This window comes from Podarcis cretensis (genome assembly GCF_951804945.1).
Source record: "Podarcis cretensis genome assembly, chromosome: 2".
NCBI lineage: Eukaryota > Metazoa > Chordata > Lepidosauria > Squamata > Lacertidae > Podarcis > Podarcis cretensis.
In genome coordinates, this window is record NC_137171.1 from 114,317,443 (window position 1) to 114,343,268 (window position 25,826).

Genomic DNA, 25,826 nt, shown 5'->3' on the forward strand with positions numbered 1-25,826 from the left:
CTGCCACAAGCTCCCCTTCCCACTTGTCTCCCAGAACCAGAAGAGGCATAAAAAGAGCGGAGGACAGCTTGGCTGCATTCAGGCACAGTCTCCGATTGCTAGGGGAAAGCCCCAGAGAGGAGGGGACTTAGATGGCTGTGACAGCAGCTGATTGTAATGGAGTAAGACCCGTGAGAATGAGCTGCTCTCCTCACTAGGCCTGACATCTGACCAAGTTTGTGGAGATCGTATTTTTGCTAATAAAGTGTTAACTCCCACTTTGAATGGTGCGATTACTAACCGGCCTGCTCCCGTGACACCTGCGGGAGAGAGATATCAAAAGAGCTGCCAACATTTTTTGACTCTCCTTCTCCTGAATTTCAGAATGTGGCACAATGCCGCTGTTTCAGTTCTTGCAGCAGAAGCTGAGATTTTGCAGAAAGGAAATTGAGTAGGGTGGGGCCCACCACCACAACCCACACAAAAGAAGTCGGGGGTCGGGGGGCTCGGACACCTGACAGGATGAGCGTTCTGCTTCGCTGGGCTGCATCACCCACAATAGCTGGGGTGGGGCAACAATGTCTGCTCCTCTGAGAATACCTCAAACAGGGAAGGCCCACAATTCCCTGGGGTAAACGGTGGTGGTGGGAGGCAGGTTATCACATTTTACTGGCCCAGTAAGAACTTCATTTCCCCCAGTAAACGGATGCCAGAAACCAAAAATGTGAGAGGTTTCATCCTCCTGCTAAGCATACAAGAATATAAAGACGTTTCTATAAAAGCATGTTTTTAATCAGGATCTGATTTCTTTCCACAGGGCCTGTAAGACAGAGTTGTTCTGCCTGGCCTTTAGCTTGGAGCCAATTTGATTCCCTCCCTCCCTCTCTCTTTTTTTTTTCTTTTTCTTTTCCTTCTCCTGCGATGAGGCTACATTTTAATATTTTAATGTTCCACTATTTTAATGTTGTATTTTATTTTTGTTTTTAAGTTTGTAATCATTCCTCTTGTTTTTATTATTGCTTGTAAGCCACTCTGAGCCCGGCCTTGGCTGGGGAGGGCGGGGTATAAATAAAATTTTGTTTTTATTTTTATTATTATTATTAATATACCCCTGCTTACTATAAGGCAGCCCTACCCAACCACATTGATACGGAAGGGGGGGGCATGTCTTCTTCACCTTCTTCTTCGCTACAATATGTCCATTTATTTCCAATTGTCAATGTCAAAAGGGACTAAAATCTATAAAATTCATAGAAAATCAACGTGCCAATTTGCTCAATTTCTCTAGGACTCCATGACACCTCCCCTGTCCTCCATAATCCCTCAAGCAAGGTGTCAAGACCCTAATCCTGTCAAATCACTCTGCCAAATCTTTCCTCCGGCCAATGCCAGTACATGGACCATTGTCTTCTCATCACCGGTACTCAGGATGTGCTTATCTGCACATATCTCCAGCTCTGCATATTCCCCCCTCCCTCCTCCATATGTTAATCCTGTGTAACCCAACCTCTTCTTAATGTACTCATGATGTAATCTGTGTAACCCAACCTCTTCTTAATGTATTCATGATGTAACTGGGATGTATTTTGCACTGTATTCTGGGACATGGAGGGAAGTTTCGAAAGTTCATGTCACCCCTTTCTTGCGGTTCAATCTCGCCTTGAACCTGTTGCGCAATAAACTGCAGCTTGGTCCTGTCTCCGGCTGAGCTCATTTTCCTCCGCAGGGACCCGCGGACTTAGTCCAACAAGATGAGTGGCAGAGCAGCCTCGCACCCAGATTTTACCGTAACAACATGTTGTTGGACTCCAACTCCCATCAGCCCCAGTCGGTGTGACCAGTGGTCAGGGATGATGGGAATTGTAGTGCAAACATCTGGACGGTAGCAGATTGGGGAATGCTGCTAAAAGTGTGCGGAACTCCCTCCCCGCTGAGGCCTCCATCTGTACTACACATTTAAAGCAGAAATTGTTGTTGTTTAGTCATTTAGTCGTCTCCGACTCTTCGTGACCCCATGGACCAGAGCACACCAGGCACTCCTGTCTTCCACTGCCTCCCGCAGTTTGGTCAAACTCATGCTGGTAGCGTCAAAAACACTATCCAACCATCTCGTCCTCTGTTGTCCCCTTCTCCTTGTGTCCTCCATCTTTCCCAACATCAGGGTCTTTTCCAGGGAGTCTTCTCTTCTCACGAGGTGGCCAAAGTATTGGAGCCTCAGCTTCACGTTCTGTCCTTCCAGTGAGCACTCAGGGCTGATTTCCTTCAGAATAGAGAGGTTTGATCTTCTTGCAGTCCATGGGACTCTCAAGAGTCCCCTCCAGCACCATAATTCAAAAGCATCAATTCTTCGGCGATCAGCCTTCTTTATGGTCCAGCTCTCACTTCCATACATCACTACTGGGAAATTTTAAAGCAGAAATATAGCACTTTAAAACAGGCATGGCTTCCCTGAAAGAAACCTGAGGCCTGTAGTTTCTTAAGGGAGTTGTTAGGTGGCCCCTATTCCCCTCACAAAGCTACAATGGCCAGAGTGGTTTAACAGCCAACCGCTCTTCCAGGAAACTTGTATTATTGTCAAAGGATTATTGTATAACAGGGGTCGGCAACCCAAGGCCCATGGGCCACAAGCGGCCCATGGGGGTTGTTTAACCGGCCCATGGACCCCCGCCACCTGCTCAGGGACCCCTGCTGTCCGTTCGGTTGGCTCCCATGCACCGTGCTAAACTGGCACGGAGCAGAGTGGGGACCGCCTTCTGTGACGCTGGCTGGCTTCCCATTGGCTGCAGGAAGCTCCTGCAGCCAATGGGAAGCTGCGCACGCCTCCTCCACACCAGAAGGAGCGCCGGAAATAGCGTTTGCGGCTTGATGGAGAGAAATAAAACTATACAGACATCAGCTATTTCACCTTGATGAAAGTCTCAATACAGCTATGGAAAGCTTAAGTATTCTTTTACAGTACACTGGGTGCTGGCTGCAGGGAAAAAAAATGGAAAAAAAATGCATTCACTTCAGGCACATCTTTTTAATTTTTTTATTCAGTATTTTTAAACAGGCCCCTTCTCTCCCCTCCCTCTCCTTCCTCAGCCACACTTTATCAAGCGAGCTTGATAAAATGATTGGTCTAAGTATTACTTTAAGCAAAAAGATCAGGAGTTATTTTCTTTGAATAGAGGGCAGTACAGTGGTACCTCAGGTTAAGTACTTAATTCGTTCCGGAGGTCTGTTCTTAACCTGAAACTGTTCTTAACCTGAAGTACCACTTTAGCTAATGGGGCCTCCCGCTGCCACCACACGATTTCTGTTCTCATCCTGAAGCAAAGTTTTTAACCCGAGGTACTATTTCTGGGTTAGTGGAGTCTGTAACCTGAAGTGTATGTAACCTGAAGCATCTGTAACCCGAGATGCCACTGTACTGTGTTTTCCCCCCATGTTACCTCTATTTTCAGTTTAGGGATTTTCTTCTCTAGGAGATGCATTATCTTTGTGAAACAAACATTGCTTTCTCCAGTTTTTCTGTTAATGGTGAAGAATGGAAATAGAATAAAGTGTTACTGATTTTGAAAAAGAAAAAGGAAAAAGGAAAAGAAATCATGTTTGCGCGCAGGCGTGTGTGCCTATCGCAGCGTCCGCGGGACCGTGAACCGGCCCAAGCCACAAAAACTTTGCCGACCTCTGTTGTATAACAAGAGACGGGGGGGGGCAACTGTGGTGTAGTGGTTAGAGTGTTGCATAGTACTTTGGAAACCAGAGTTGAAACCCCGGTTAAGGCATGAAGTTCACTGGGTGACCTTGGGCCAGTCACCATCTAACCTACCTCCCAGGGTTGTTGTGGAGAGCAAAGAAAAATCATGCACGCCACCTTGGGCTCATTGGAGGAGAGACGGGATAGAAATGTAATCTTAAATAAAATATGTTTCCTGCCTTCCTCCGTGCCAGCTGTAGGCTTCGAATCTCCACTCTCTCGAGAGGAAGGCTCCGTATAGCCTCCTCTGACTTTTTCCTCTCTTTCTCGCAGAAAACACAACCGAAAAAGTTTTGCAATCCGAGTTCAAGAAGCCCTGTACGGGTTAGTCTGACGTCACCCAGGAAAGCATGGGTGGAGAGCTTTGTTGTCAACGGCACAGCCCGGTCCATCATACGTTTACTTGGAAGCGAGCCCCTCCTGGTGGATTTCCTTCCACGTCAGCGCCATGCAGGGAGCTGCAAACTTTTGGTGACTTGAGTGCAAACAAGTCTAGGGTGTCCTCAGACTATGCAGGAAGTGGTTGTTTCCCCCAGGCCCCTTTGCCAGTGAACGTTTGAAAGGGCTACACCTAAGTTTCGTTTTAGTCTAGGACAGGCTTCCTCAACCTCGGCCCTCCAGATGTTTTTGGCCTACAACTCCCATGATCCCTAGTGAAATAAAAAATTTAAGGTCTTGTTGTTGTTGTTTAGTCGTTTAGTCGTGTCCGACTCTTCGTGACCCCATGGACCAGAGCATGCCAGGCACTCCTGTCTTCCACTGCCTCCCGCAGTTTGGACAAACTCACGCTGGTAGCTTCGAGAACACTGTCCAACCATCTCGTCCTCTGCCATCCCCTTATAAATGTTCATAAATGCACCAACCAAGCACATACATTGATATATAAACCACGTCTGAAACCCAACAGAAAGTCCTAAAACCATTTTGTCCCTCCCAAATTGACCTCAAACATTTCTCTGCAAGGTCGAAGGAAAATGGAAAAGCCTCCCCATTGTCTCCTCCTTCACAAATCCTGTCTTAAGGGTATGTCTGTGTATGAATTGGGTGAGCCAGTGACCTGGCTCAGGAACTAAGTATTAGTCATTACAAAAGACTGGCCAGGCTCCCCAGAGTATCCAATCAAGTGACCGTTAACAGGTAACCTGCCAGACAGGAGATAAACAAGGCACTCAGATTTCTGTTGTAGACCGCCCTTTCTGTGATGTAGGTATGATGTGTCTGGGGGTGGTCCTGGACTCCAAGGCGGGCAATTTAAAATATCTACATAAGGGCGGGCACACCTGGGTTCTAGGTCCTCCTCCTTTCCTGTGTGAGAGGGGGATACCCTGTTGCAACAGTTCAATAAAGATCAGGCTTACTAGCTGCTTTGCTTCTCAATATTCTCTGGTTGGCCTCTGTTCTTTTCTCTGACCGATGGAGAACCTACAAAGGACTCTATAAGGACTCTTGTGCTCCCCATAAGGGAATAAGGACAGATTTTTGTTTATTACACTAGCTAGCAGGGCCAGTGGTCAGGGATGATGGGAATTGTAGTCTCAAAATATCTGGAGAGTCAAGGTTGAGGAAGCCTGGTCTAGGAGAAGCCTTTGTTGTGCCAAGGTTTTAAAGAGCAGTTGGAAACTACAGAGATTTTTTAAAATGAAACAGGCATGTGTTCCAAATATACAGGGATGGTCCTTATTTTTTATAACCTCAGTAAATTTTGTTTTTTGCATGCCGTGTTGTTTCCTACAAGGCCTTGTAGAGTTGCTGCTCTTTTATATTCAAGTTCCATCTTCCTTTTTTTCTCCTTTTTTATTTATTTATGATTTTCAGGTTTATAGCTTTCAATAATTCTACAGTCATTTTAGCATTTCAAAACTTGACTTCCTTCCCTCTCTTACTGCGGTTCCTTAAATTTATTTTTAATATTTTCTGCATATTTGTTCTTGAACTTAATTTGTTCATTTATTCCTCTACTTTAAATACGTGCTCTTATGAAACTGCAGCTTGTTACAATAATCTTGCCAATGTTCTTGTCTGTTTACAATTTGTTTGTGAATCTTCAATCAACCATTTCCATTCTTCTATAAAAAGGTCTGTTATCTTGATTTCTTATTTTTCCGGTAAGTTTTGCCATTTCTGCATATCAAGTTCCATCTTCCATCCAGGCCACTAGAATGGAAATGTACAGGTTTGTGCATGCGTGGAATGCATGTTGTTTTTAGTTTTTAGTTTATTTTTATTTATTAAATTTGCATACATACTTAGGGCGGTTCACAGAATAAAAATACAAGATAAAAACACAAAATAAAAACAAGAACAAGAACGAGAACAAACCAATACCCCAATACCCCTAACCCTAAGCATACACACAAACAGTAAGGGTGCCTTCAAGCTGTCACTATTTTGCAGTAGGAATTCAAGTGTCTTCTTCTTTCTTTGGCGATCACTTGTAGCCAAAGATTTATGGAAGATTGTCTTCCATAAACACGATTTTAACAGTGAGTCCGTAAGTGACTGTGGAGGCCAATTCTGGATCCACACGTCCTTCCACAGTGGGGACATTGGTTTCCGGGCAGGAGTTGATCACGGTGTGGATTTGCCAAGCGTGCCTTCCTCTCAGCACGTTTCTCCCTTGCGTCCTGAGTTCAAGTATCTTCAAAGCCCATGACCCCTTTGGTAAAGGCAGTTCTCCAACTGGAGCGCTCACAGGCCAGTGTTTCCCAATTGTCGGTGTTTATACTACATTTTTAAAGATTTGCCTTGAGACAGTCTTTAAACCTTTAAACTTCAAGTCTATACTGCTTGGTGTAAGGAAAGCAGATGAAAGTGCTTCGTCACCTTAGCACAACAAACCAACTCCGTCATTCTTCTTTTTAAGCAGACCTTTTGCAGTTAGGAAAGATGTAGGAAATGCACTAAAAAGTGCGGGATGAATGGCTGAGTCAATGGGAAGACATATAAACACACATCCCGCAAGCAAATCAGGACAGATGCTCAACATCATATAACCTCCCCATGAACATTCAGTAGGAGTCTAACCTGTTAGAATTCCTGCTCCATGATTGCAGTCATGGGATCTTTGCCTATCACATGACGGTGTGTGTTTTGACGCCACAGAGTGGGAAGTGATGGAGACAGGATGTTTGTGTTGCTGTGTTCCGTGAAGTGGGACTATTGTCCTTTGTTCTTTTTCTCTTTGCTGTCTGATGCTAGAGAGAGAGGGAGCCATGTTGTAGTGCTCCGTGTGTGTTTATATGTAAATAAAGTAGATTAGCCAAAATGCTGAGTTGCTGAGGTCTGTCACGCAAGGTGCGCAAACTCTGCAGATCCCTAAGTGTGCCGGTGCCGGTCGCTGTGATGGTCGGGCTGAAGAAAGCTTTTGAAGCTGCCGAACAATCCACCAGGAGGGAGGGAACATGCCAGTCGGGCATGTGTCTCTGCCAGGGTCCTACTCGAGTGTAGGCTGAACTCAAATAACTCAGGATGAAAGTGGAATAAGCATGTCATCTGGAGGGGCCCTAAGGAACCTTGAAGTGAATGGCTTGCCTTTAAGAAAAAACAACCACAGCTACTGAGCAGGAAGCAACTGCAGTTGTGAGGGGGCATCAGCAAAGTGCCCCTTTCTTCCATAACCTCCCCCCAGTGGCAACTCCAGGCAGCTAAAAGCCACCATTTTAAACTTCCCACAGTGCTTTGTCATCACTCGGGGCATTGTGACATTGGGAAACGTCAATGACAGGCTCCATTAAGGGGCAGGGCCTTACCTTTCTGAGCCCTCAGATTCAACTGTATTCCCCCCCCCCCCGAGGTTTCCCAAAATTTTGTTGAGGACAGTGGAATCAAATAAAATCTCTTTTTTTATTTATTAATTTTTTAGAAAAATTTTCTTTTACAGATTTAAATGACACATTCATATCCACTATAATACCAAATTCTTTTGAACTTCCCCCCGCTCCCTCCACAATCCTCATAATTTTAAATTTATTTCACATTTTCTTTATGATTGTATTGCCAGTTGATTAATCTTTACAGCTCTTATCCCTCTCACAATACCCTTTCTCATCACAAAGCCTCTTTAAATCCAACTAGCGTTGTCTGTTCATCACAAATATTTTCTAGATAAATCGTAAACTTTCTCCAGTCCTGTGTGAACTTGTGATCTTTCTGATATCTAATTTTTCCTGTCAATTTGTCTAGTTCAGCAAAATCCATCAATTTCCGTCTCCATTCTTCCAATGTTGGTAATTCTTCTTGTTTCCATTTTTGAGCCATTAAAATTCTTGCCGCAGTCACTGCATATTGAAAAAGTTTATAATCACTTCTATTAATTTCTCTTCCTGTAATTCCTAACAGGAAGGCTTCTGGTTTCTTCACAAACGTGTATTTAAACATCCTTTTCAACTCATTATATATCATTTCCCAGAAGCCTTTTACTGGAATCAAATAAAATCTCAATCCACTCTATGGAGAACCTTGCAGGGCTTGTCATCTCTATTGCTAACATAATTCCTTAGAACAATTATGTCATATTTGTTTGTTTATTCATGGTGTTTACATCCCACCCTTCAACAATCACATGCACGCACATGACAAATTTGTGCTATCAGTAGAGATGGCTGAGTGTTGTGAAGATCTCCTCAGATTTGCTCAGGGTTTTTCCAGGGCATGGGTCGGGGAGGGGGGAGGGGGAGAAACTCAGGAAAAATCTGGTCCAGTTGGAAGACTCAGAAAGGTGTTCTCTGTACCCCTAATGGGCACAGCCTTTACCAAAGGTGTCATGGGCTTTGAAGACACTTGAACTCAGGATGCAAGGGAGAAACGTGCTAAGAGGAAGGCACGCTTGGCAAATCCACACTGTGATCAACTCCCGCCTGGAAACCAATGTCTCCACTGTGGAAGGATGTGTGGATCCAGAATTGGCCTCCACAGTCACTTACGGACTCATTGTTAAAACCGTGATCATGGAAGACAATCTTACTTGGTTACGAGTGATCGCCAAAGAAGAAGAATGTCAGATCCTTAGCAGGAATTGTCAGTATTGTCTATTGGGTTGGGACATCCAAGGATAGTCTAGCAATACAATTACTGAAACTATGACATCAAATTCAGCCTGTATTAGGTTTGCTCAGTAGCAGAGGAGTCTACAGAAGGGTTAATTCTGCTCTGTTGATGAAGGTCCTCAGATTATAAAGGGGAGGACGAGTTCTGCTGGATTGAAGGGGGAAAGGAATAGAGAATGGGTCATGGGTTTTGTAGCTGCCTCTGCTGCTGTTGTCAATTCCTGCTTGTTGCTTTATATCTGTTCTGTCTGCGGTGCAATGGCCTGTTTTGTGGAGCTAGAATAAGGAAGAAAAGAGGTAACTATTAGCAGACTGGTTTTCTAAGTGCGCAGCCTGACACAACCAAAACAACAACACCTGACACATGCGCAAGAAGGAAGTATCAAACTGAGGTGCATGAGAACTTCCCATTTGGCCTATGGGGCCATTTTGGCCAAGCCACACCCATCTGCCCCACACAGCTGATATCCAGGGGGGTGGAAATGGATGTTCCAGTGCACCAGAGATCCCACAGATCTGTTGCTGCCACCTACAACTCCCCACCGAGGCCTGCAGAGCAGTCCTCTCTCCCTCAGAGCTGCCCTGCCCGGCCTGAGTTAGTATGAATAGCCTTTTCTTGCCCATCTGGTTGTGAAGCAGCACCACTCACCAGTGCCGTCCCACCCATGAGACAAGGCAAGGGGACTGCCTCAGGCAGCAAGATCCACAGGGGCAGAAGATCCCGGTGTAGATATTTATTGCCCTCTTGTTCCTAATGAAGGTCTTCAGTCAACCCTTCTTTCCTGACCAGGAGGGGCATGCAGTTTTGCAATGTTTTAAAACCCTAATTAAGCATTAGCCTTCCCCTGAATGGATTCAGGACTGAGACTGAGTAGGCTGGCTAGTGTTAGAATTCCTGCTCTATGATTGCAGTCATGGGATTGTTGTCTATCACATGATGGTGTATGTTTTCATTCCACAGAGTGGCAAGTGACGGAGGCAGGATGTTTGTGTTACTGTGTTCCGTGAAGTGGGACTATTGTCCTTTGTTCTTTTTCTCTTTGCTGTCTGATGCTAGAGAGAGAGGGAGCCATGTTGCAGTGGTCCGTGTGTGTTTATATGTAAATAAAGTAGATTAGCCAAAATGCTGAGTTGCTGAGGTCTGTCACGTGCATGATGTGCAAACTCTGTGGATCCCTAAGTGTGCTGGTATCGGTTGCCCCTTTCCCCTTCTGACTCTCTCTATGGTCCAGAAAATGCCAGCTTCTGCAGGGGGGGGGTCTGAGGGTTACTCACATCTCTTCCCATAATAAAGACGTGTCACCAAAGCAGTGGTTGTAATTCCAAAGGTACAGAGGACAGCACGCAGGAGAAGCCATATGAGGACCATGGTATCCTGTCGTGGTGCAGAATTAGACCCTGGAAGATTCCAAACACAGGAGAATGGGTTAAGACAGGGGAACACAAAGACATATAATCAAGACCATATAACACTGGTCCTGAAAGACCTACATTGACTCCCAGTACATTTCTGAGCACAATTCAAAGTGTTGGTGCTGACCTTTAAAGCCCTAAATGGCCTCTGCCGAGTATACCTGAAGGAGCATCTCCACCCCCATCGTTCAGCCTGGACACTGTGGTCTAGCTCGGAGGGCCTTCTGGTGGTTCCCTCATTGCGAAAAATGAGGTTACAGGGAACCAGACAGAGGGCCTTCTCGGTAGTGGCGCCCGCCCTGTGGAACGCCCTCCCACCAGATGTCAAGGAAATAAACAACTATCTGACTTTTAGAAGACATCTGAAGGCAACACTGTTTAGGGAAGTTTTTAATATTTGACGTTTTGTTGTGTTTTTATTTATTTATTTTTGCAAAAAAATTATTAGTTTTTACAATATCAGCGACAAACAAAAACATAAAACAAACAAAACATAACAAACATAAATCATAACCTTATTGAAAATAAGTTATTTACTTTGTAAACCGACTTCCTCATTTCCCCTTAGTTGAATTTCATTGCATATCCTTATAACGGTTTTCCAAATCCCAATTTTAATACCCTTTAACTTAAACATTAACATCTTTTAATCTTCTCCTTCTTGTATTAGACATATTATTTTATCAGTTAACATAAATACAATCCTAAGCCCATTAAGTATCTGGACGCTATTTCCAGTTATTTTAGCTTAACAAATTTAGCTAAATAATCATTAAATTTCTTCCATTCTTCGTGGTGTTCCTCCTCCTTCTGGTCGCGGACTCTTCCGGTTAGATCGGCTAGCTCCATAAAGTCCATCATCTTCATCTGCCAATCTTCTACTGTTGGTAATTCTTGAGTTTTCCACTTTTTAGCTAACAAAATATGAGCCGCAGTTGTGGCATACAAAAATAGATTAACATCTTTCTTGGGCAATTCTGAACCTGTTATTCCAAGAAGAAAGGCCTCTGGTTTCTTTATAAATATATATTTCAACATTTTTTTCAATTCATTATAAATCTTTTCCCAGAAGTCTTTCACCTTGGGGCAGGTCCACCACATATGAAAGAATGTTCCTTCCTTTTCTTTACATTTCCAACATGTATTATCACAATTATGATACATCTTTGCTAATTTTACAGGAGTCAAATACCATCTATACATCATCTTCATAATATTTTCCTTTAACAAAGTACATGCGGTGAACTTCACCCCTTTCTTCCGCAATCTTTCCCAATCCTCAAACATTATATTATGTCCTAAATCTCTTGCCCAATCTATTATCACCGATTTAACTTGTTCATCTTTCGTGTGCCACTCCAGCAAAAGCTTGTACATTTTAGATAAGTTTTTACCTTCAGTATCTAACAACTCCATCTCTGTTTTGTTGTGTTTTTAATATTCTGTTGGGAGTCATCCGGAATGGCTGGGGAAACCCAGCCAGATGGGTGGCGTATAAATATTTTTATTATTATTCACTTTCACTGCTGGTTCTCAGAATTACAGACTACCAAAAGCTATTCAGGTCAGCTTGATCTGGGGCACCAGACTGGGAGCCTGAATTGGACAATACAATCCACCCATACAAAAGTCAGGCCTCCTAGATTTCCCATCAGCTTACCTTTGAGGTCTTCTCTAAGCACATGAAGTTCAGTCCCGTTCCCCGACGTCTCCTGGAATCCAGGGATCTTCACCACGCATCGATACACCCCCGAGTCGTAATGTCTCAGATCCCGTATCTCTATGTTGGCTTTTCTCTCCAAGAGGAAGGCCTGCTCCGAGGTGGGACTCACCCTTCCCATGAATTCCCGGGTGGTCTTTCTGACCTCCACCCCTGGCTCCTTCACCCACCGGAAGCTCCCAACCTTAGGCTCTGAGGTGGAGTTGTAGGAACAGTGCAAGGTGACGGAACCGCCTTCCGTGCCTTCTGCTGAGCTGGGCTGGGAGACCATGAGGGGTTGTTGAGCCTGGGAAGCTAGAAGAACAAAGATGGAAGAGTCAGGAGGTAAGGCAGGTGTCCTAACCCACACAGCTCCGATGGCTGGACGGCAATTCTCATCGTCCCCAATCGTATGCCATGCTGGTCTTGGCTTACGGTCTCTCTGTGCAATGGTCTTTGTGCTTCTCCTCGGTTGTCTCCTGCCAAATTTTAGGTCATAACAGCCTTGTATTTAATCACTCACCTGGTTACTAAAGGGACACAGAAATCTCCCTTTTACCGAGGGAGGGTGTTGGTTCATCTGGCTCAGCAGTATTTACAGCTGTTATGTACTGAGTTGAATAGGATTCAAAATGCAGCAGTCTGATTGGTCCTTGAACATTAGGATTCAGAATGCAGCAGTCTGATTGGTCCTAGAACAATAGGATTCAGAATGCAGCAGCCTGATTGGTCCTAGAACAATGCAGCAGTATGATTGGTCCGCAGGAGCTACCCAATCCAGCTCCAGATGGAAGTGAATCCACAACCTGATTGGCCTACAGGAGAATCCCGGAATTAGCCAATCACGTGCAGCCCATTGTGTATATAATGTATATAAAGCAGATACTTTGGGGGAACTTTCATTCCTCCTCACCACTATGGGCTGAATAAAGAGCATGAAATCCACTCTTGACTCTGAGTATATTTCAACAGCTGTCCAGACTTTCAGACTGGGGTCTCTACCAGACCTCTCTGAAGTTGCTGAGCATTGAACCTGGGCCAATCTGCCTGCAAAGCATGCATACACACAACAACAACAACAACAACAACAACCATACACAATCCTAAGAGGCTGTTGGCCTTTCTTCCCTATTCTGGCTTCAGAGGAAGGCTTATCTTCTTATGGAGCTAGACGACAAGTCTTTTAGCAGAGTAGTAAATATTTCTGCATGCTAGAAAGTTTTGTGGGTTGTTTACAAGGCTGGATTGCCGTGCACTCAGGTTTCGTTCAGCCTTTCTGAGATTATTTACACAATGCGCTTTCAACAGGTTGAATGTGGCATACAAACATTGAGAATTATTATTATGGAGAATTATTTTTTTAAAAAAAATCCAAGTAGGAATCTGGATTGAAATTTGAAATATTGCTTTTCTGCATGCAATTCTTTCAACTTTTTTTTTTTTTTTTTTTGCATTTCATAATGGCGTTTGTTTTTATATATGCAATCGTTTTATATATGTTTTAATTGTATTGTGAAATCACTTAAAGATGCCTCATAGGAAGCAACTCATAAATTTAAAAACAATTGCAGTCGTACCTTTGTTTTCAAACAGCTTAGTTCTCAAACGTTTTGGCTCCCGAATGCCACAAACCTGGAAGTGAGTGCTTGCTCCGGTTTGCGAACTATTTTTAGAAGGTGAGCGTCCAATGGGACTTAAGTGGCTTCTGCAGCCAATCAGAAGCCACACTTTGGTTTCCAAACATTTTGGAAGTCGAACGGACTTCCGGAACGGATTCCATTTAACTTCCGAGGTACGACTGTATAATGATAATAACTCCTCTTGTACAATGGGACTCCCCACCTCCCAGCGCATGCACCCCATGCCCTGCTAAAATCTTCAGAGTGTTGGACAGACCAGAACAGAACCCCTGGAACAGACTGAGGAATGCATGAGGGGAGGAAAGGGGGAGAATGTCCTGTTGCGCAAGCAGAAATCCTTTCGCTGATTCAATGTCCTATTATTAGGAATCTGTGCAATTTTACTGTTTCGTGCAGGATCACACATCCAGACGGGGTTTGTGTGGGATTCATTTTTTTGTGAAGAGGGCTATTAGCAAGGCCACACACACACACACCCTCAAAACACATCCCCTTCCGTTCCATGTAGCTGTTGCCGAATTTGGGTTTGTGGAAGTAGTTTGCAATCATGACATGAGGATGGCGCATGTGGGCAGGCTGTTGGACAACGTTATGTGAGGGGAAGTAGTCCACCAACTTCCTGGGGTTCAGGAGCAGAGGCACAGGGAAGAGAGGAGATGGAGAGCGAAGGGGAAGAATCCGAGGGGAGCGTAGGAGAAGAGGACAGTGGACCGAGGGATTCCATGAGCCTCTCCAGCGAATCGGAAGATTCACAGAAGGGGGCGCCAGTGGCCAGGGGTAGGGGGTTCCCAAGGGGAACGCCCCAGGAGCAAGGGGGCAGCAGGGACTCCCAGAGCAGTAGTTGGAAATCAGGACCAGCTTCCCCACCAGAGCAGAGTGGGGGGGGGGGAAGAGTCCCAAGGATCGGGGCCAGTGCATTCCCCACCAGGGAGAGAAGATAAGGCAGGGCTGACCACACCTCCATCGGAGAGTCAGACAACGGAGGGGAGGTCAGATCCGGCCAGTATCCCGGAAGAGGGAAGCAGTGACAGAAGTAGTGTAACGGTCAGGAGGAAGGTCACTGGGTTGGCGCGAGAGGCAAGTTCAAATGTACAGGAGCGCGGGACAGTAGAGAATGAGGATTGGGAACCGGGTCCTAAAGCCCGCCGGAGGGAGGGGGAGGAGCTGAGCGACTCAGCGTCGGAAGAGTCCAGAAAGGGCAATGCCCCAGCGGGCAGGAGGACCCAGAGGAGGAGAGAGCAGCGTAAAAGGTGGAGCAGGGCTAGGATCTTAAACTGGTGTCATAGGGGAGGAGACTCAGACGGTACTTCGCCGGTCTAGGGTTAAGACGTAGAGCTGCGCGCTGCGGCTTTGAAATGGAAACTGAACCTCAATAAAGACTTTTGTACATAACGACAGCCTGGCGTTGGTCCTCTGTGAGCTGGGACCTAGGGGCAGCTCTGACAGACGGTAAAAAGGCAAACGTGTGTAAAGAAAGCAACCATGTGCAATCTATCCCTGCTTTTCTTTCCCTCTCTGTAGGTCTGTCTTTGGCTCATTTGGATCATTTTAGCCTAGAAAGGGGGTGCAGGAAATTTGGAAGGCCGGGAGCAGAACTGAATCCTATGCAGCAGCTTGTCTCAATAAAAGGAAGCCTTGGAAATGTATTGTGTGGGTATCCATTGACGTGATAACCAGTTCTGTATTTTGTATATCTAACAACTGAGTTTATCTCAGTGAAGACCTTACTTGGAAAATAAATACAACCCAGGTGGTTAAGAAAGCCCAACAGAGACTCCATCTCCTCAGAATATTGCGGAAGAACGATGTCAATCAACATTTGATTATCTCCTCCTACCGGTCCACAATAGAAAGTGTCCTTTCATACTGCATCACGGTGTGGTATGCTGGTTTGACATCATCTGATAGGAAGTGCCTACAGAGGGTGGTGAATACAGCACAAGATATTATGGGCTGTCCCGTGAATCCGCTGGATGAAATAGCGGAAGAACGTTGCCTCAGGAGACTGAGGGAAATTCTCAGGGATAGTTCACACCCTGGTAGGCACTTTCTTGATCTCCTGCCCTCAAGCAGAAGATATAGAAGCAGGATTAGTCCCACCAACAGGGTAAAGAACAGCTTCTATCCGTGGGCTGTTAGGCTGCTGAATGAAAAGTTAACAGTAGGGCAACTGACTTTCGAGTTTGGTGGGTGTGCGTCAGTAAACGAGGGGAATTAAGACTAAGAGAGCTGAGCTGAGTGGGGGGTGCTCGTGTAATCTCACTGTAAACCACAGAGCCTAGGACTTGCTGATCAGAAGGTCCCCGTGAATCCCCACGATGGGATGAGCTCCCATTGCTCAGTCTCTGCTCCTGCCAACCTAGCAGTTCAAAAGCACCTCAAAGTGCAAGTAGATAAATAGGTACCGCTCCGGTGAGAAGGTAAATGGCATTTCCGTGTGCTGCTCTGGTTCACCAGAAGCGGCTTAGTCATGCTGGCCACATGACCCGGAAGCTGGACGCCGGCTCCCTCGGCCAATAAAGTGAGATGAGCACCGCAACCCCAGAGTCGGTCACGAGTGGACCTAATGGTCAGGGGTCCCTTTACCTTTACCTTTACAAGTTGTACAAGTGACAATAAAGTATTTCAAATATAAAGATGTTTGACTGATTGGGGAGGGGATACCAGCTCCTAGCTACCACCAACCTGTTTTTGGTGTGGTGGAAGAGGAGGAATCAGGCCAGTGGTCCTTCAGTCCGCCATTTTGTTCTCACAACGGCCACCCAAATCCCCTGGGAAGCATGAAAGCAAGACATGAGCACAAGAGCGCACTTGCTCCCTTGAGTTCCCCAGCAAATGTCACTCAGAGGCATACTTCCTCCCATGAGAGCCTCGCTAGTCACCACAAACGACTAGTCTATTGGGCCACACAGCAGCTTTCATCTTAGACACCTTCCTGTTCTCCCCTCCCTCATGGTTATCTGTGGCTTAAATCCCTCACCGTTATTTAAGCCACCTATTTCAAATGGCCACACGTCGCAGGCTCACTTTTCTTTTCGTTCTGAAACTATCCCTTGCTTCACAGTTTTACAAGCCTGACTGTGTGTTGTTGTGGACTTCTCTGTTCCGTATGTAATTGAAGTTCCCCTGCAGCACTAAATATATATATATGAGTTTGAGGAACTGTTAGAAACACAGGATGCTGCCGCAAGAGCCGCTTTTACTCTGACCTCATTTGTTTATTCATTTGGTAGAATCCAGATAGGGACTTCCTATTTAACAACAACTATTATTATTATTTTCCCAGTAGTGATGTATGGAAGTGAGAGCTGGACCATAAAGAAGGCTGATCACCAAAGAATTGATGCTTTTGAATTCTGGTGCTGGAGGAGACTCTTGAGAGTCCCATGGACTGCAAGAAGATCAAACCTATCCATTCTGAAGGAAATCAGCCCTGAGTGCTCACTGGAAGGACAGGTCCTGAAGCTGAGGCTCCAATTCTTTGGCCACCTCATGAGAAGAGAAGACTCCCTGGAGAAGACCCTGATGTTGGGAAAGATGGAGGGCACAAGGAGAAGGGGGCGACAGAGGACGAGATGGTTGGATAGTGTTTTCGAGGTTACCAGCATGAGTCTGACCAAGCTGCGGGGGGCAGTGGAGGACAGGAGTGCCTGGCGTTCTCTGGTCCATGGGGTCACGAAGAGTCGGACACGACTAAACGACTAAACAACAACAACAACAAATTATTATTATTATTATTACAGATAGGTAGCCGTGTTGGTCTGCCATAGTCAAAACAAAATAAAAAAATTCCTTCCTTTCGTGCATGCACACGAATGCTCATACCAAGAACTAACTTAGTTGGTCTTTAAGGTGCTACTGGAAGGATTTTTTTTATTTTGTTGTTGTTGTTGTTGTTGTTGTTGTTGTTGTTGTTGTTGTTGTTATATCCCACCCATCTGACTGGGTTGCCCCAGCCACTCTGGGAGGCTTCCAACATATATAAAAACACAATAAAATATTAAACATTTTAAAAAAAAACTTTCCCATACAAGGCTGCATTCTGGTGTCTTCTAAAGGTTGTATAGTTATTCTTACAAAAGTCGGGTGCCTCTCTCTGCAAGAGCCCATGGGGCTCTAAATCCCCTTTAAAAAAAATTAAAAAACAGATTTTGATTTTGCTCCAGACTTTTAAAATGCAACGTTATTCGTTTTTATTAGGAATTATAGGTACCAAGATTCCATAGGTTCAGAAAATACAGTATTTTTTGCTCTATAAGACTCACTTTTTCCCCTCCTAAAAAGTAAGGGGAAATGTGTGTGCGTCTTATGGAGCGAATGCAGGCTGCACAGCTATCCCAGAAGCCAGAACAGCAAGAGGGTCCGCTGCTTTCACTGCGCAACTATCCCTCTTGCTGTTCTGGCTTCTGAGATTCAGAGTATTTTTTTTCTTGTTTTCCTCCTGCAAAAACTAGGTGCGTCTTGTGGTCTGGTGCGTCTTATAGAGCGAAAAATACGGTACTTTTTATGTATGCGACAACTGCTGCATGGATGTTCTTAGCCCAGAGATAGGAAGAAGAAACAGTCTCGACCAGCTAAGAATGGCAAACCAAGTTGATGGACCATGCAGAAATGGCAAAATTAAGTGGAAAGTTCAGGAACCAAGAGGACACGAACTTTTAAAAAGAATGGGAAATTTTATAATTTATTTAGGAGACCATTGCTAGCAGATGAAAACAATAGCAGGATTTTAATCTCACTTGTAAGGTAACAAAGACTATGGATAACTCAGGTGGATTTTTTTTAAAAAAAATGTGGATAAGAGATTGATAAGCAGTTGTAAATGTTGACATTTGGACCCATGGAGGGGATGGGGGGAAGTCTTGAGATTCAGAGCAATCTCTTTGTTAAGTTGTGGGCGAACATATCAGATGACACAGCGATTCTTCCAAAGCAGCTCTTTATTTGTAAGCTGGAACAGAACTGAACTGAGGAGCTCAGTCAGCCTGCTTATATAGAGCTCCACTATAATGCAACAGTAACCATATTCTGTAACTAGCCAATCACTGAACATCACTTTCGATCCTTCATTTGCATACAAACTATCCAATCACTGAACATCACTTTCGATCCTTCATTTGCATAACTATCTACAGTATCTCCCTGCTGGCCCAGGGTGAGAACTGCTGGCCCAGGGTGAGAATGTCTAAAACATGGTTCTCTGGGCAATCCAGGCAGGTGGTGGCATATAAATTATTATTATTATTATTATTATTATTATTATTATTATTATTATCATTATCATTATCATTATTATTATTATTATTTTATTACAATTTTTATTATTTACTATTATTTAGTATTATTTATTTATTTATTTATTTACTTACTTACTGTTTATTTGTTATTATTAACTACAGTGGTGCCCCGCAAGACGAATGCCTCGCAAGACGGAAAACCCGCTAGACGAAAGGGTTTTCCGTTTTGGAGGTGCTTCGCAAAACGAATTTCCTATGTCTTGCGAGTTCCTGCGGGGTTTTTTTCCTTCCCCCCTTTTTTCTAAGCCACTAAGCCGCTTATCTGCTGATCCGCTAAGCCGCTAAGCCGCTTATCAGCTGATCCGCTAAGCCGCTAATAGTGCTAATCCACTAAGCCGCTAATGGGTTTGCTTCGCAAGACGAAAAAACTGCAAGACGAAGAGACTCGCGGAACGGATTCTTTTCGTCTTGCTTGGCACCACTGTATTTTTTATTATTATGATTATTATTACTAACATGAGTTTGACCAAACTGCGGGAGGCAGTGGAAGACGGGAGTGCCTGGCGTGCTCTGGTCCATGGGGCCACGAAGAGTCGGACACGACTAAACACAATTATTATTAAGAAAGCTTACAGAGTGACAAGGATATTTGGAGAAGGATGGGGCCAGCTGCAGCAAGACGCCTCCAAAGAGTCTGCCTGCCTCCTTCCACTCTGCTGCCCTACAGCTGAGGGGGAGGCAGCAGACGGATCATTTGGGGGCAGTGAGGAGCCTGCGGTTGCCCAAGCCACCACATCACTCCCAGAAGAGACGTGTGACTCGGGCGTGCTGCAGGCCCTGTGGTGAGTGCCACATGCCATTTTGTCAGCCCCCTCAGTAGTGACACCCGGGGTGGTCCGCCTCCACCGCCCCCCTTCCTCCACCCCTACTCCCAGTCACCAGTCCAGCTGCCACATTCTGGATTAATTGCAGTTTCCAGGTCACCTTCAAAGGTAGCCCCACATAGAGCGCATTGCAGTAGTCCAAGCGGGAGATAACTACAGCATGCACCACTCTGGTGAGACAGTCTGCGGGCAGGTAGGAGCGCACCAGGTGGAGCTAGCAGACAGCCGTCCGGGACACAGAATTGACCTGTGCCTCCATGGACAGCCGGGAGTCCAAAATGATGCCCAGGCTGCTCCCCCTGTTCCCCCCAAACAGTATTTCTATCTTGTCAGGATTCAGGTTTAAATGTACGGTATGTACTAGGGATGTCAGATACAGTGGTACCTCGGGTTAAGTACTTAATTCGTTCCGGAGGTCCATTCTTAACCTGAAGCACCACTTTAGCTAATGGGGCCTCCCGCTGCCGCCACCGCGTGATTTCTGTTCTCATCCTGAAGCAAAGTTCTTCACTCGAGGTACTATTTCTGGGTTAGCGGTGTCTGTAACCTGAACCGTCTGTAACCCAAGGTACCACTGTACACTAGGTTAAAAACACACCATCTCACAAACACACACACGCACCGAGGTACCACTGTATTCACTCAACACCAGGACCACATTAACTTCATACAAAGGCAAGCAGGCGTTTGGTGACACCAAATTTCAAAGCTGCAAGTATCTATCACAAATTAACGCAACTTGCGTTCAGTTTGTGGTGTTTGGGTGCACACTCCATTGAATCTGGTGAAACTTATTTTATGATATTGCTTTTTTGTTGTTGTTGCAATTTTATTTTGGTATAGTTTTTATTTTAGTTATTTATTTAGGTGCCAGCGTCGTCAACCACAGAATCCTTTCATCTCCCAACAAGACCTTTTTAAGTGGAGATCTTTATCCCAGTCTGCCTCTGTTTTCATATATCGAATTGTTTTTAAACATTTTATATATGAAGCTATTTTTGACAATTTTTACACTTTTCTTGTTTCATTGTAACAGGTTGGTTTTTCCTGCTGTAACCTGCCAATGGGGTCTTACGGCACAGGGAGATAAGTAAGTTTTGCATAGACCATTTACCAATTATTTTTAAAACAAATACCTAAGCAGCTTACAGTATAGGTTAAAACATCTCAATAAAAAACAACAACAAGGGAAAAACCCACATTCTGTAAGGCACAGTTAACAACTAAATAGAGAATCTTCCTTGGCACCGAAATAGATATTACACATAAAAACCTGCTGCAAAAATACACTTTGTTCCAACCAGCTTTCCCAGCTGAATAATTGCACCTCTACCATGTATGTCTATTCTTATTGTACATCACTTTCAGATGCTTGTACAGATGAATAAATGGTTGATAATATTTTTAAAAAAAAATAATGACAAAAATACAAGGAAGTTTCAAACAGCTGAGGAGAATATCCTCTCAATATAAAGAAATAAAACAAAATGTTACAAATGAAAATCAGCACAAAACTTATATTAAGTTTTCATTCTGCTTACTTCCCTCTGTCTGTAAAGTTAGGAGTAGCATAAATAAATAATTGATAAAATAAAATTCATTTTAATTTGAATACTGAAGACACAAAGACAATTGTTTACAGACTCACCGGAATTTGACCACCCAGAAATTAAAATTCTCATTCTGGAGCCCAAAGATACCAGTCAATTCTAGTCTCTTGCAGCTGCCATCGTGGGGTTAGCAGAGGATCTGACAATTCTGATTATCTGTTTCTCGTTTTTCTCTCGTCTTAAATTCTGTTTTCCTAATTTCTGCAGCAATTGGCGTGTTAAAAAATCCCCATGAGAATTCTTCAGCATTTCAGTGGGAATTTCTTCTAATAAGCATCTCATATACACATTTTCCCAAGCAATTCCCCCTAATATAATGTATGTTGGCATGCTATTTTCACAAATATATATTAATGTAGACTTTCCCCTAATATATGCAGTTTTGTAAGCACTGTCTGGCTGGAGAATTGCATCACAAAATTTGGGTTTTGTGATTGTCAAAGGACGGCAGTGTTTCAGTTCTTGCACTGTTTTGGAAAGCACGAATTGGCTAGATTTAGCTTTTAATTGAAAGTGCATCCCTCCCCCAGAGATTTGTCTTGCCCTGGGGGAAGGAGAGAGCTAGCTTTCAGAAAGGATTCCCCTACCACTGCTTCTATGTTGCCTCTATTGATCTTAATTGTTGCTGATTTGTGAGGTTATATGGAAAAGCTGCATGTCTAAATCTGTACAAACCATGCAGGGCCTTCTCAGTGGTGGCTCCCCATTTGTGGAATGCCCTCCCTGGCAACATGCATTTGTTTTCGCTCATTATTGACTTTCAGGAGTTCCTGCATTTAATGGTCAGCTGAGAGAATGCGACTGTTTTAAAGATGCTTTTAGACCTGTTTTAAGAACGTTTCAAGAATGTTATAGATGCGTTTGCCACCCTGGGTTCCTTTGAGAGGAAAGGTGGAACGTGGGTGGGCTTGCTCTGGCAGGGTGGAAAGCTGTGCTACTATATTATGGGTTGCTGGTTCCCCCTCCTCCTCACTCCTGTGGAGGCTTTTTACAGTTTCGCTGGTACCGTCAGAAGTAAGGAAGTGAAATCGACAAAGCTTTTTGCAAAAATAAACAAAAGACATAGAGGAAACGCAACAGCTATCTTCCTGGTAAATATTGCCCCAAACAGGGATAGGGAGCATGTAGCCCTCTAAATGTTGTATGGCCACAATTTCCATCCTCCTCATTGCCTGCCGACATGCCCGATATTCAGGTTTGAGGGGAACTGTAGTCCATTAACACCACACCACCAGGTCTGACTAGAAGGATCTGAGAGAGGGATCTTTCCCAACTCAGTCTGGAGATGCCAGGGATTTAATCTGGGAGTATTGGGAAATAATTTATAATGAATTGAAAAAAATGTTAAAAAGTACTTTTCCAAAACAAAGAACCAGAATATTTTGTTGGGGATAATTCAGATGGAAATTCCCAGGTGTCAAAAAAGGCTATTTATGTATGCCACTACTGCAGCCCGTGTTTCGTTAGCCCAAAAATGGAAAACGAGCGAGGTCCCGACTAAAGAAGAATGGCAACTTAAACTAATGGAATATACGCAGATTGCGGACCTGACATATAGAACAAGAGAACAAGAAGAACATACGTTTAGAGAACAGAAAACGTTTATTGAATAAATGGGGGGGGGAACTGTGTATACTTGAAAACGTCGGCATTATTAAGATAAATTCAACAGTGTAAAAACAAGTTTTGATGGATGTATTAATGGAATACTGAATGGTTTAGTTAATGTAAAATATGTGGGGGTTTGCGATATGCGATTGAACCATGGAAGGAGAGGAAGGGAAGTCTTTGACATTGAAGGTTTAATGAATATTTTAAATTGTAAAATAGAAAACTTAATAAAAATTATATACACACACACATAAATAATAGTAATCTGGGATGCTCAGTGTACAAAGCACATGTTTATCTCTAGCCCTTGCTATCCAATGTGCCTTTATTGAGGGTGCTTCTAGATTACCTGCTTATTGAGCATTAAGTCCTGATTTATTTGCAGGGAAGTTAGATAATAATCCCACACTTTCCCCATCACCTTCCCAAAGGTCCGGTTTTTGTGGGTGGGAGGGGAGTGGGTCTGTTGCGCACCCTCAAAATTTGCCAATATGTGATTGAAGCACCCCAAATCACCTGTATGGGCTGCCTCAGTGCGAGAGATGGGAACGAGGCTCATTCCATCACACATCTCCTGCCCCTGAACTGTTTCTGTGTCAGCTGGTTGTGATAAGAATTACTATTTCAAGAATTGGTGCCTGTTTGTTCCCCCCCCCCCTTCCCTCCCTGTCTCTTTTCCCTTGTGTGTTGCATTTTGGGGGACAAACGCCGGCTCCCTCGGCCTGAAAGCGAGATGAGCGCCGCAACCCCATAGTCGCCTTCAACTGGACTTAACCGTCCAGGGGTCCTTTACCTTTTTAACTTGCATTTTTTAGATTGTAAACCTGAGGACAGGGACCACCTTGTTTAACTGACAGTAGACTAAGTTTTAATTTATATATATATATTTTAACTGTTGCTATATCTGTATTGTCCCTGTTATACCTAATTGCAGATTCAAATGTATCCCTCTCGTGTTTTATGACTTCCTCGATATTGTATGTGGGCTAGAACTGGTCTGTGACCGAAATAATAAAATTCATTCAACTGACTGTACATAAGCCACTCTGGGGGCCTTTTAAGCCAAATACCAAGGTATAAATGCTCTAAATAACAACCCTCTTCCATAAAATTCTGTAGATTCCAAAGCCTTATCAAGTCCCACTCCGCCCTGCCAAAAAGCAGGGTCTGCCCCCAGGCCCAGCCCCTCACACAATCCAGACCTCCGCCTGCCTCAGGTAGCCTGCAAGCTCCAGCAGAACAAAAACTTGAGAAATCAACTCAAACTATAAAAGAAAAGATAAAAAAATTCCCAACTAGTGAACAGATGAATTATTCCTTCCCTGTTGCCAAATAAACAGTGATCAGTCAGAGCCTGAGTACAAGCAAATTCCATCCACCAGATCTATTCCACAGTGCAAATTCTAGAGTTGCAGGCTTTGTTAAAACACACACACACAACCCTCTACTCTTGTGTCCAACAGCTGCCAGACATAAGGAAGGTAAGTAAGCGATGCTTTCCTCGTCATATTATATTATGTCAGGGGAGAAAAAAATGCTTACCTAATTTCCATTTGTTATGCCTGCTGTTAAAGACACAGGAACAGAGCCAGAAAAAGACAGTCCGCACAATTACTATTTTTTAAAAAAGAATTGGCAACCCTAGAAATCTGGATCAGAACTGCCCTTCCTTGACTCTCCGGTCCCCTCGCCTAAAGCTTTTCCTTGTGAAGGTGAAACATCGAACACACCTGCCTTGGTTACCTGTGATCAGGGTCAACATCAAGTGAATCGCTTTCAGGTCCACGAGGCCCATCTGAGCAAAGCCGGTGGGTTGGTGGTAGTTATGGACAGAAATGAAATTCCTTTTGGGGAAGGCGATAAGAGATGGGGAAGTATGGCAGTTTCTCTTGTCTCTGAAAGATGCTGGTTGCTAGTCACTCGGGCCCGGTTGAAAACAAGGCTTCCTGTTTGTGGGGCAGATGCGGAGAGACAGCTTGTAGGTTGTTGCGATGGGGTGAAGATAGGAGAGGAAAGGGGTCTGGTGGGATAGCGCAGAGACAGAAATGGGTGTCTCACACACTTGTTATCTTTCCATAGTCTTCAGCCGTCCTGTCATACAACCTGTGTTGTGAAAGTGTGCAATTCTTAAGTTCTGGATCAGAGCCTATGCTTCAAGAGCCTCTGGGCACTTCCTGGGGATTCAGAGACCTGTCCGTTTCAATTCTCTCAGTTTCTCCTCGGTCCAGTTTTAAATTTAATTCACATTTTGGCAGCAATTAACAACTCCCCCCCCCAAAAAAAAAAAACCCCATTACAAAACCTTCAGCATTTTGGTGCGAATTTCCCCTAATAAGCACATTTTGTATGTGGTTTTGACTAATAAACACATTTTTGCCAGCAATTTCTCCTAATACGGTGTGTTTTTATATGTTATTTCCACAATATGTTCATTTTTAGGTGCACTTTAACCTAATATATGCATTTTTTTGCTCTCAAATCTTCCTTTATTTAATATGTGCATTTTTGTAAATACTGGACAACTGCATTGCAAAATTTGGACGCATGAGAATTTCGATATTTTACTGTGTTTCAGTTATCACAACACTCAACGGCCCAATTCCTATATTGTTCGGAATGGATAAAATTGTATCTGCAGGAGACCCTCACCTGTTGGGAAAAGAGACAGGGAGGGAAGGGGGGGGGGACAAACAGGCACCAATTCTTGAAATAGTAATTCTTATCACAACCAGCTGACACAGAAACAGTTCAGGGGCAGGAGATGTCTGACAGAGATGGTCAAAGCTGATGGAATGAGCCTCGTTCCCATCTCTCGCACTGAGGCAGTGATTTGGGGTGCTTCAATCACACATTGGCAAATATGACTAAACAATCATGGCTTCTAATGAGGATGGTCCCAAAAGAGGTAGCAGTCTTACTAGTCACCTCTAATGACTAGCCCTTGAATCACACAGCAGCTTTCTTCA

At 44.2% G+C, this 25,826-nt stretch overlaps 1 protein-coding gene across 1 annotated transcript; it reads right to left on the reverse strand.

Annotated features, from left to right (window-relative positions):
• Nucleotides 1-8,146: 8,146 nt before the first annotated feature.
• LOC307209032 (natural cytotoxicity triggering receptor 3-like) lies at nt 8,147-24,769 on the reverse strand. Its single transcript, XM_079964118.1, has 4 exons — nt 24,604-24,769; nt 11,840-12,193; nt 10,042-10,164; nt 8,147-9,042 (listed from the first exon to the last, which is right to left on the reverse strand). Exons 1-4 carry the CDS (start codon nt 24,653-24,655, stop codon nt 8,981-8,983), a joined length of 591 nt encoding a protein of 196 aa, XP_079820244.1. The 5' UTR covers nt 24,656-24,769; the 3' UTR covers nt 8,147-8,980.
• Between the last annotated feature and the right edge of the window lie 1,057 nt (nt 24,770-25,826).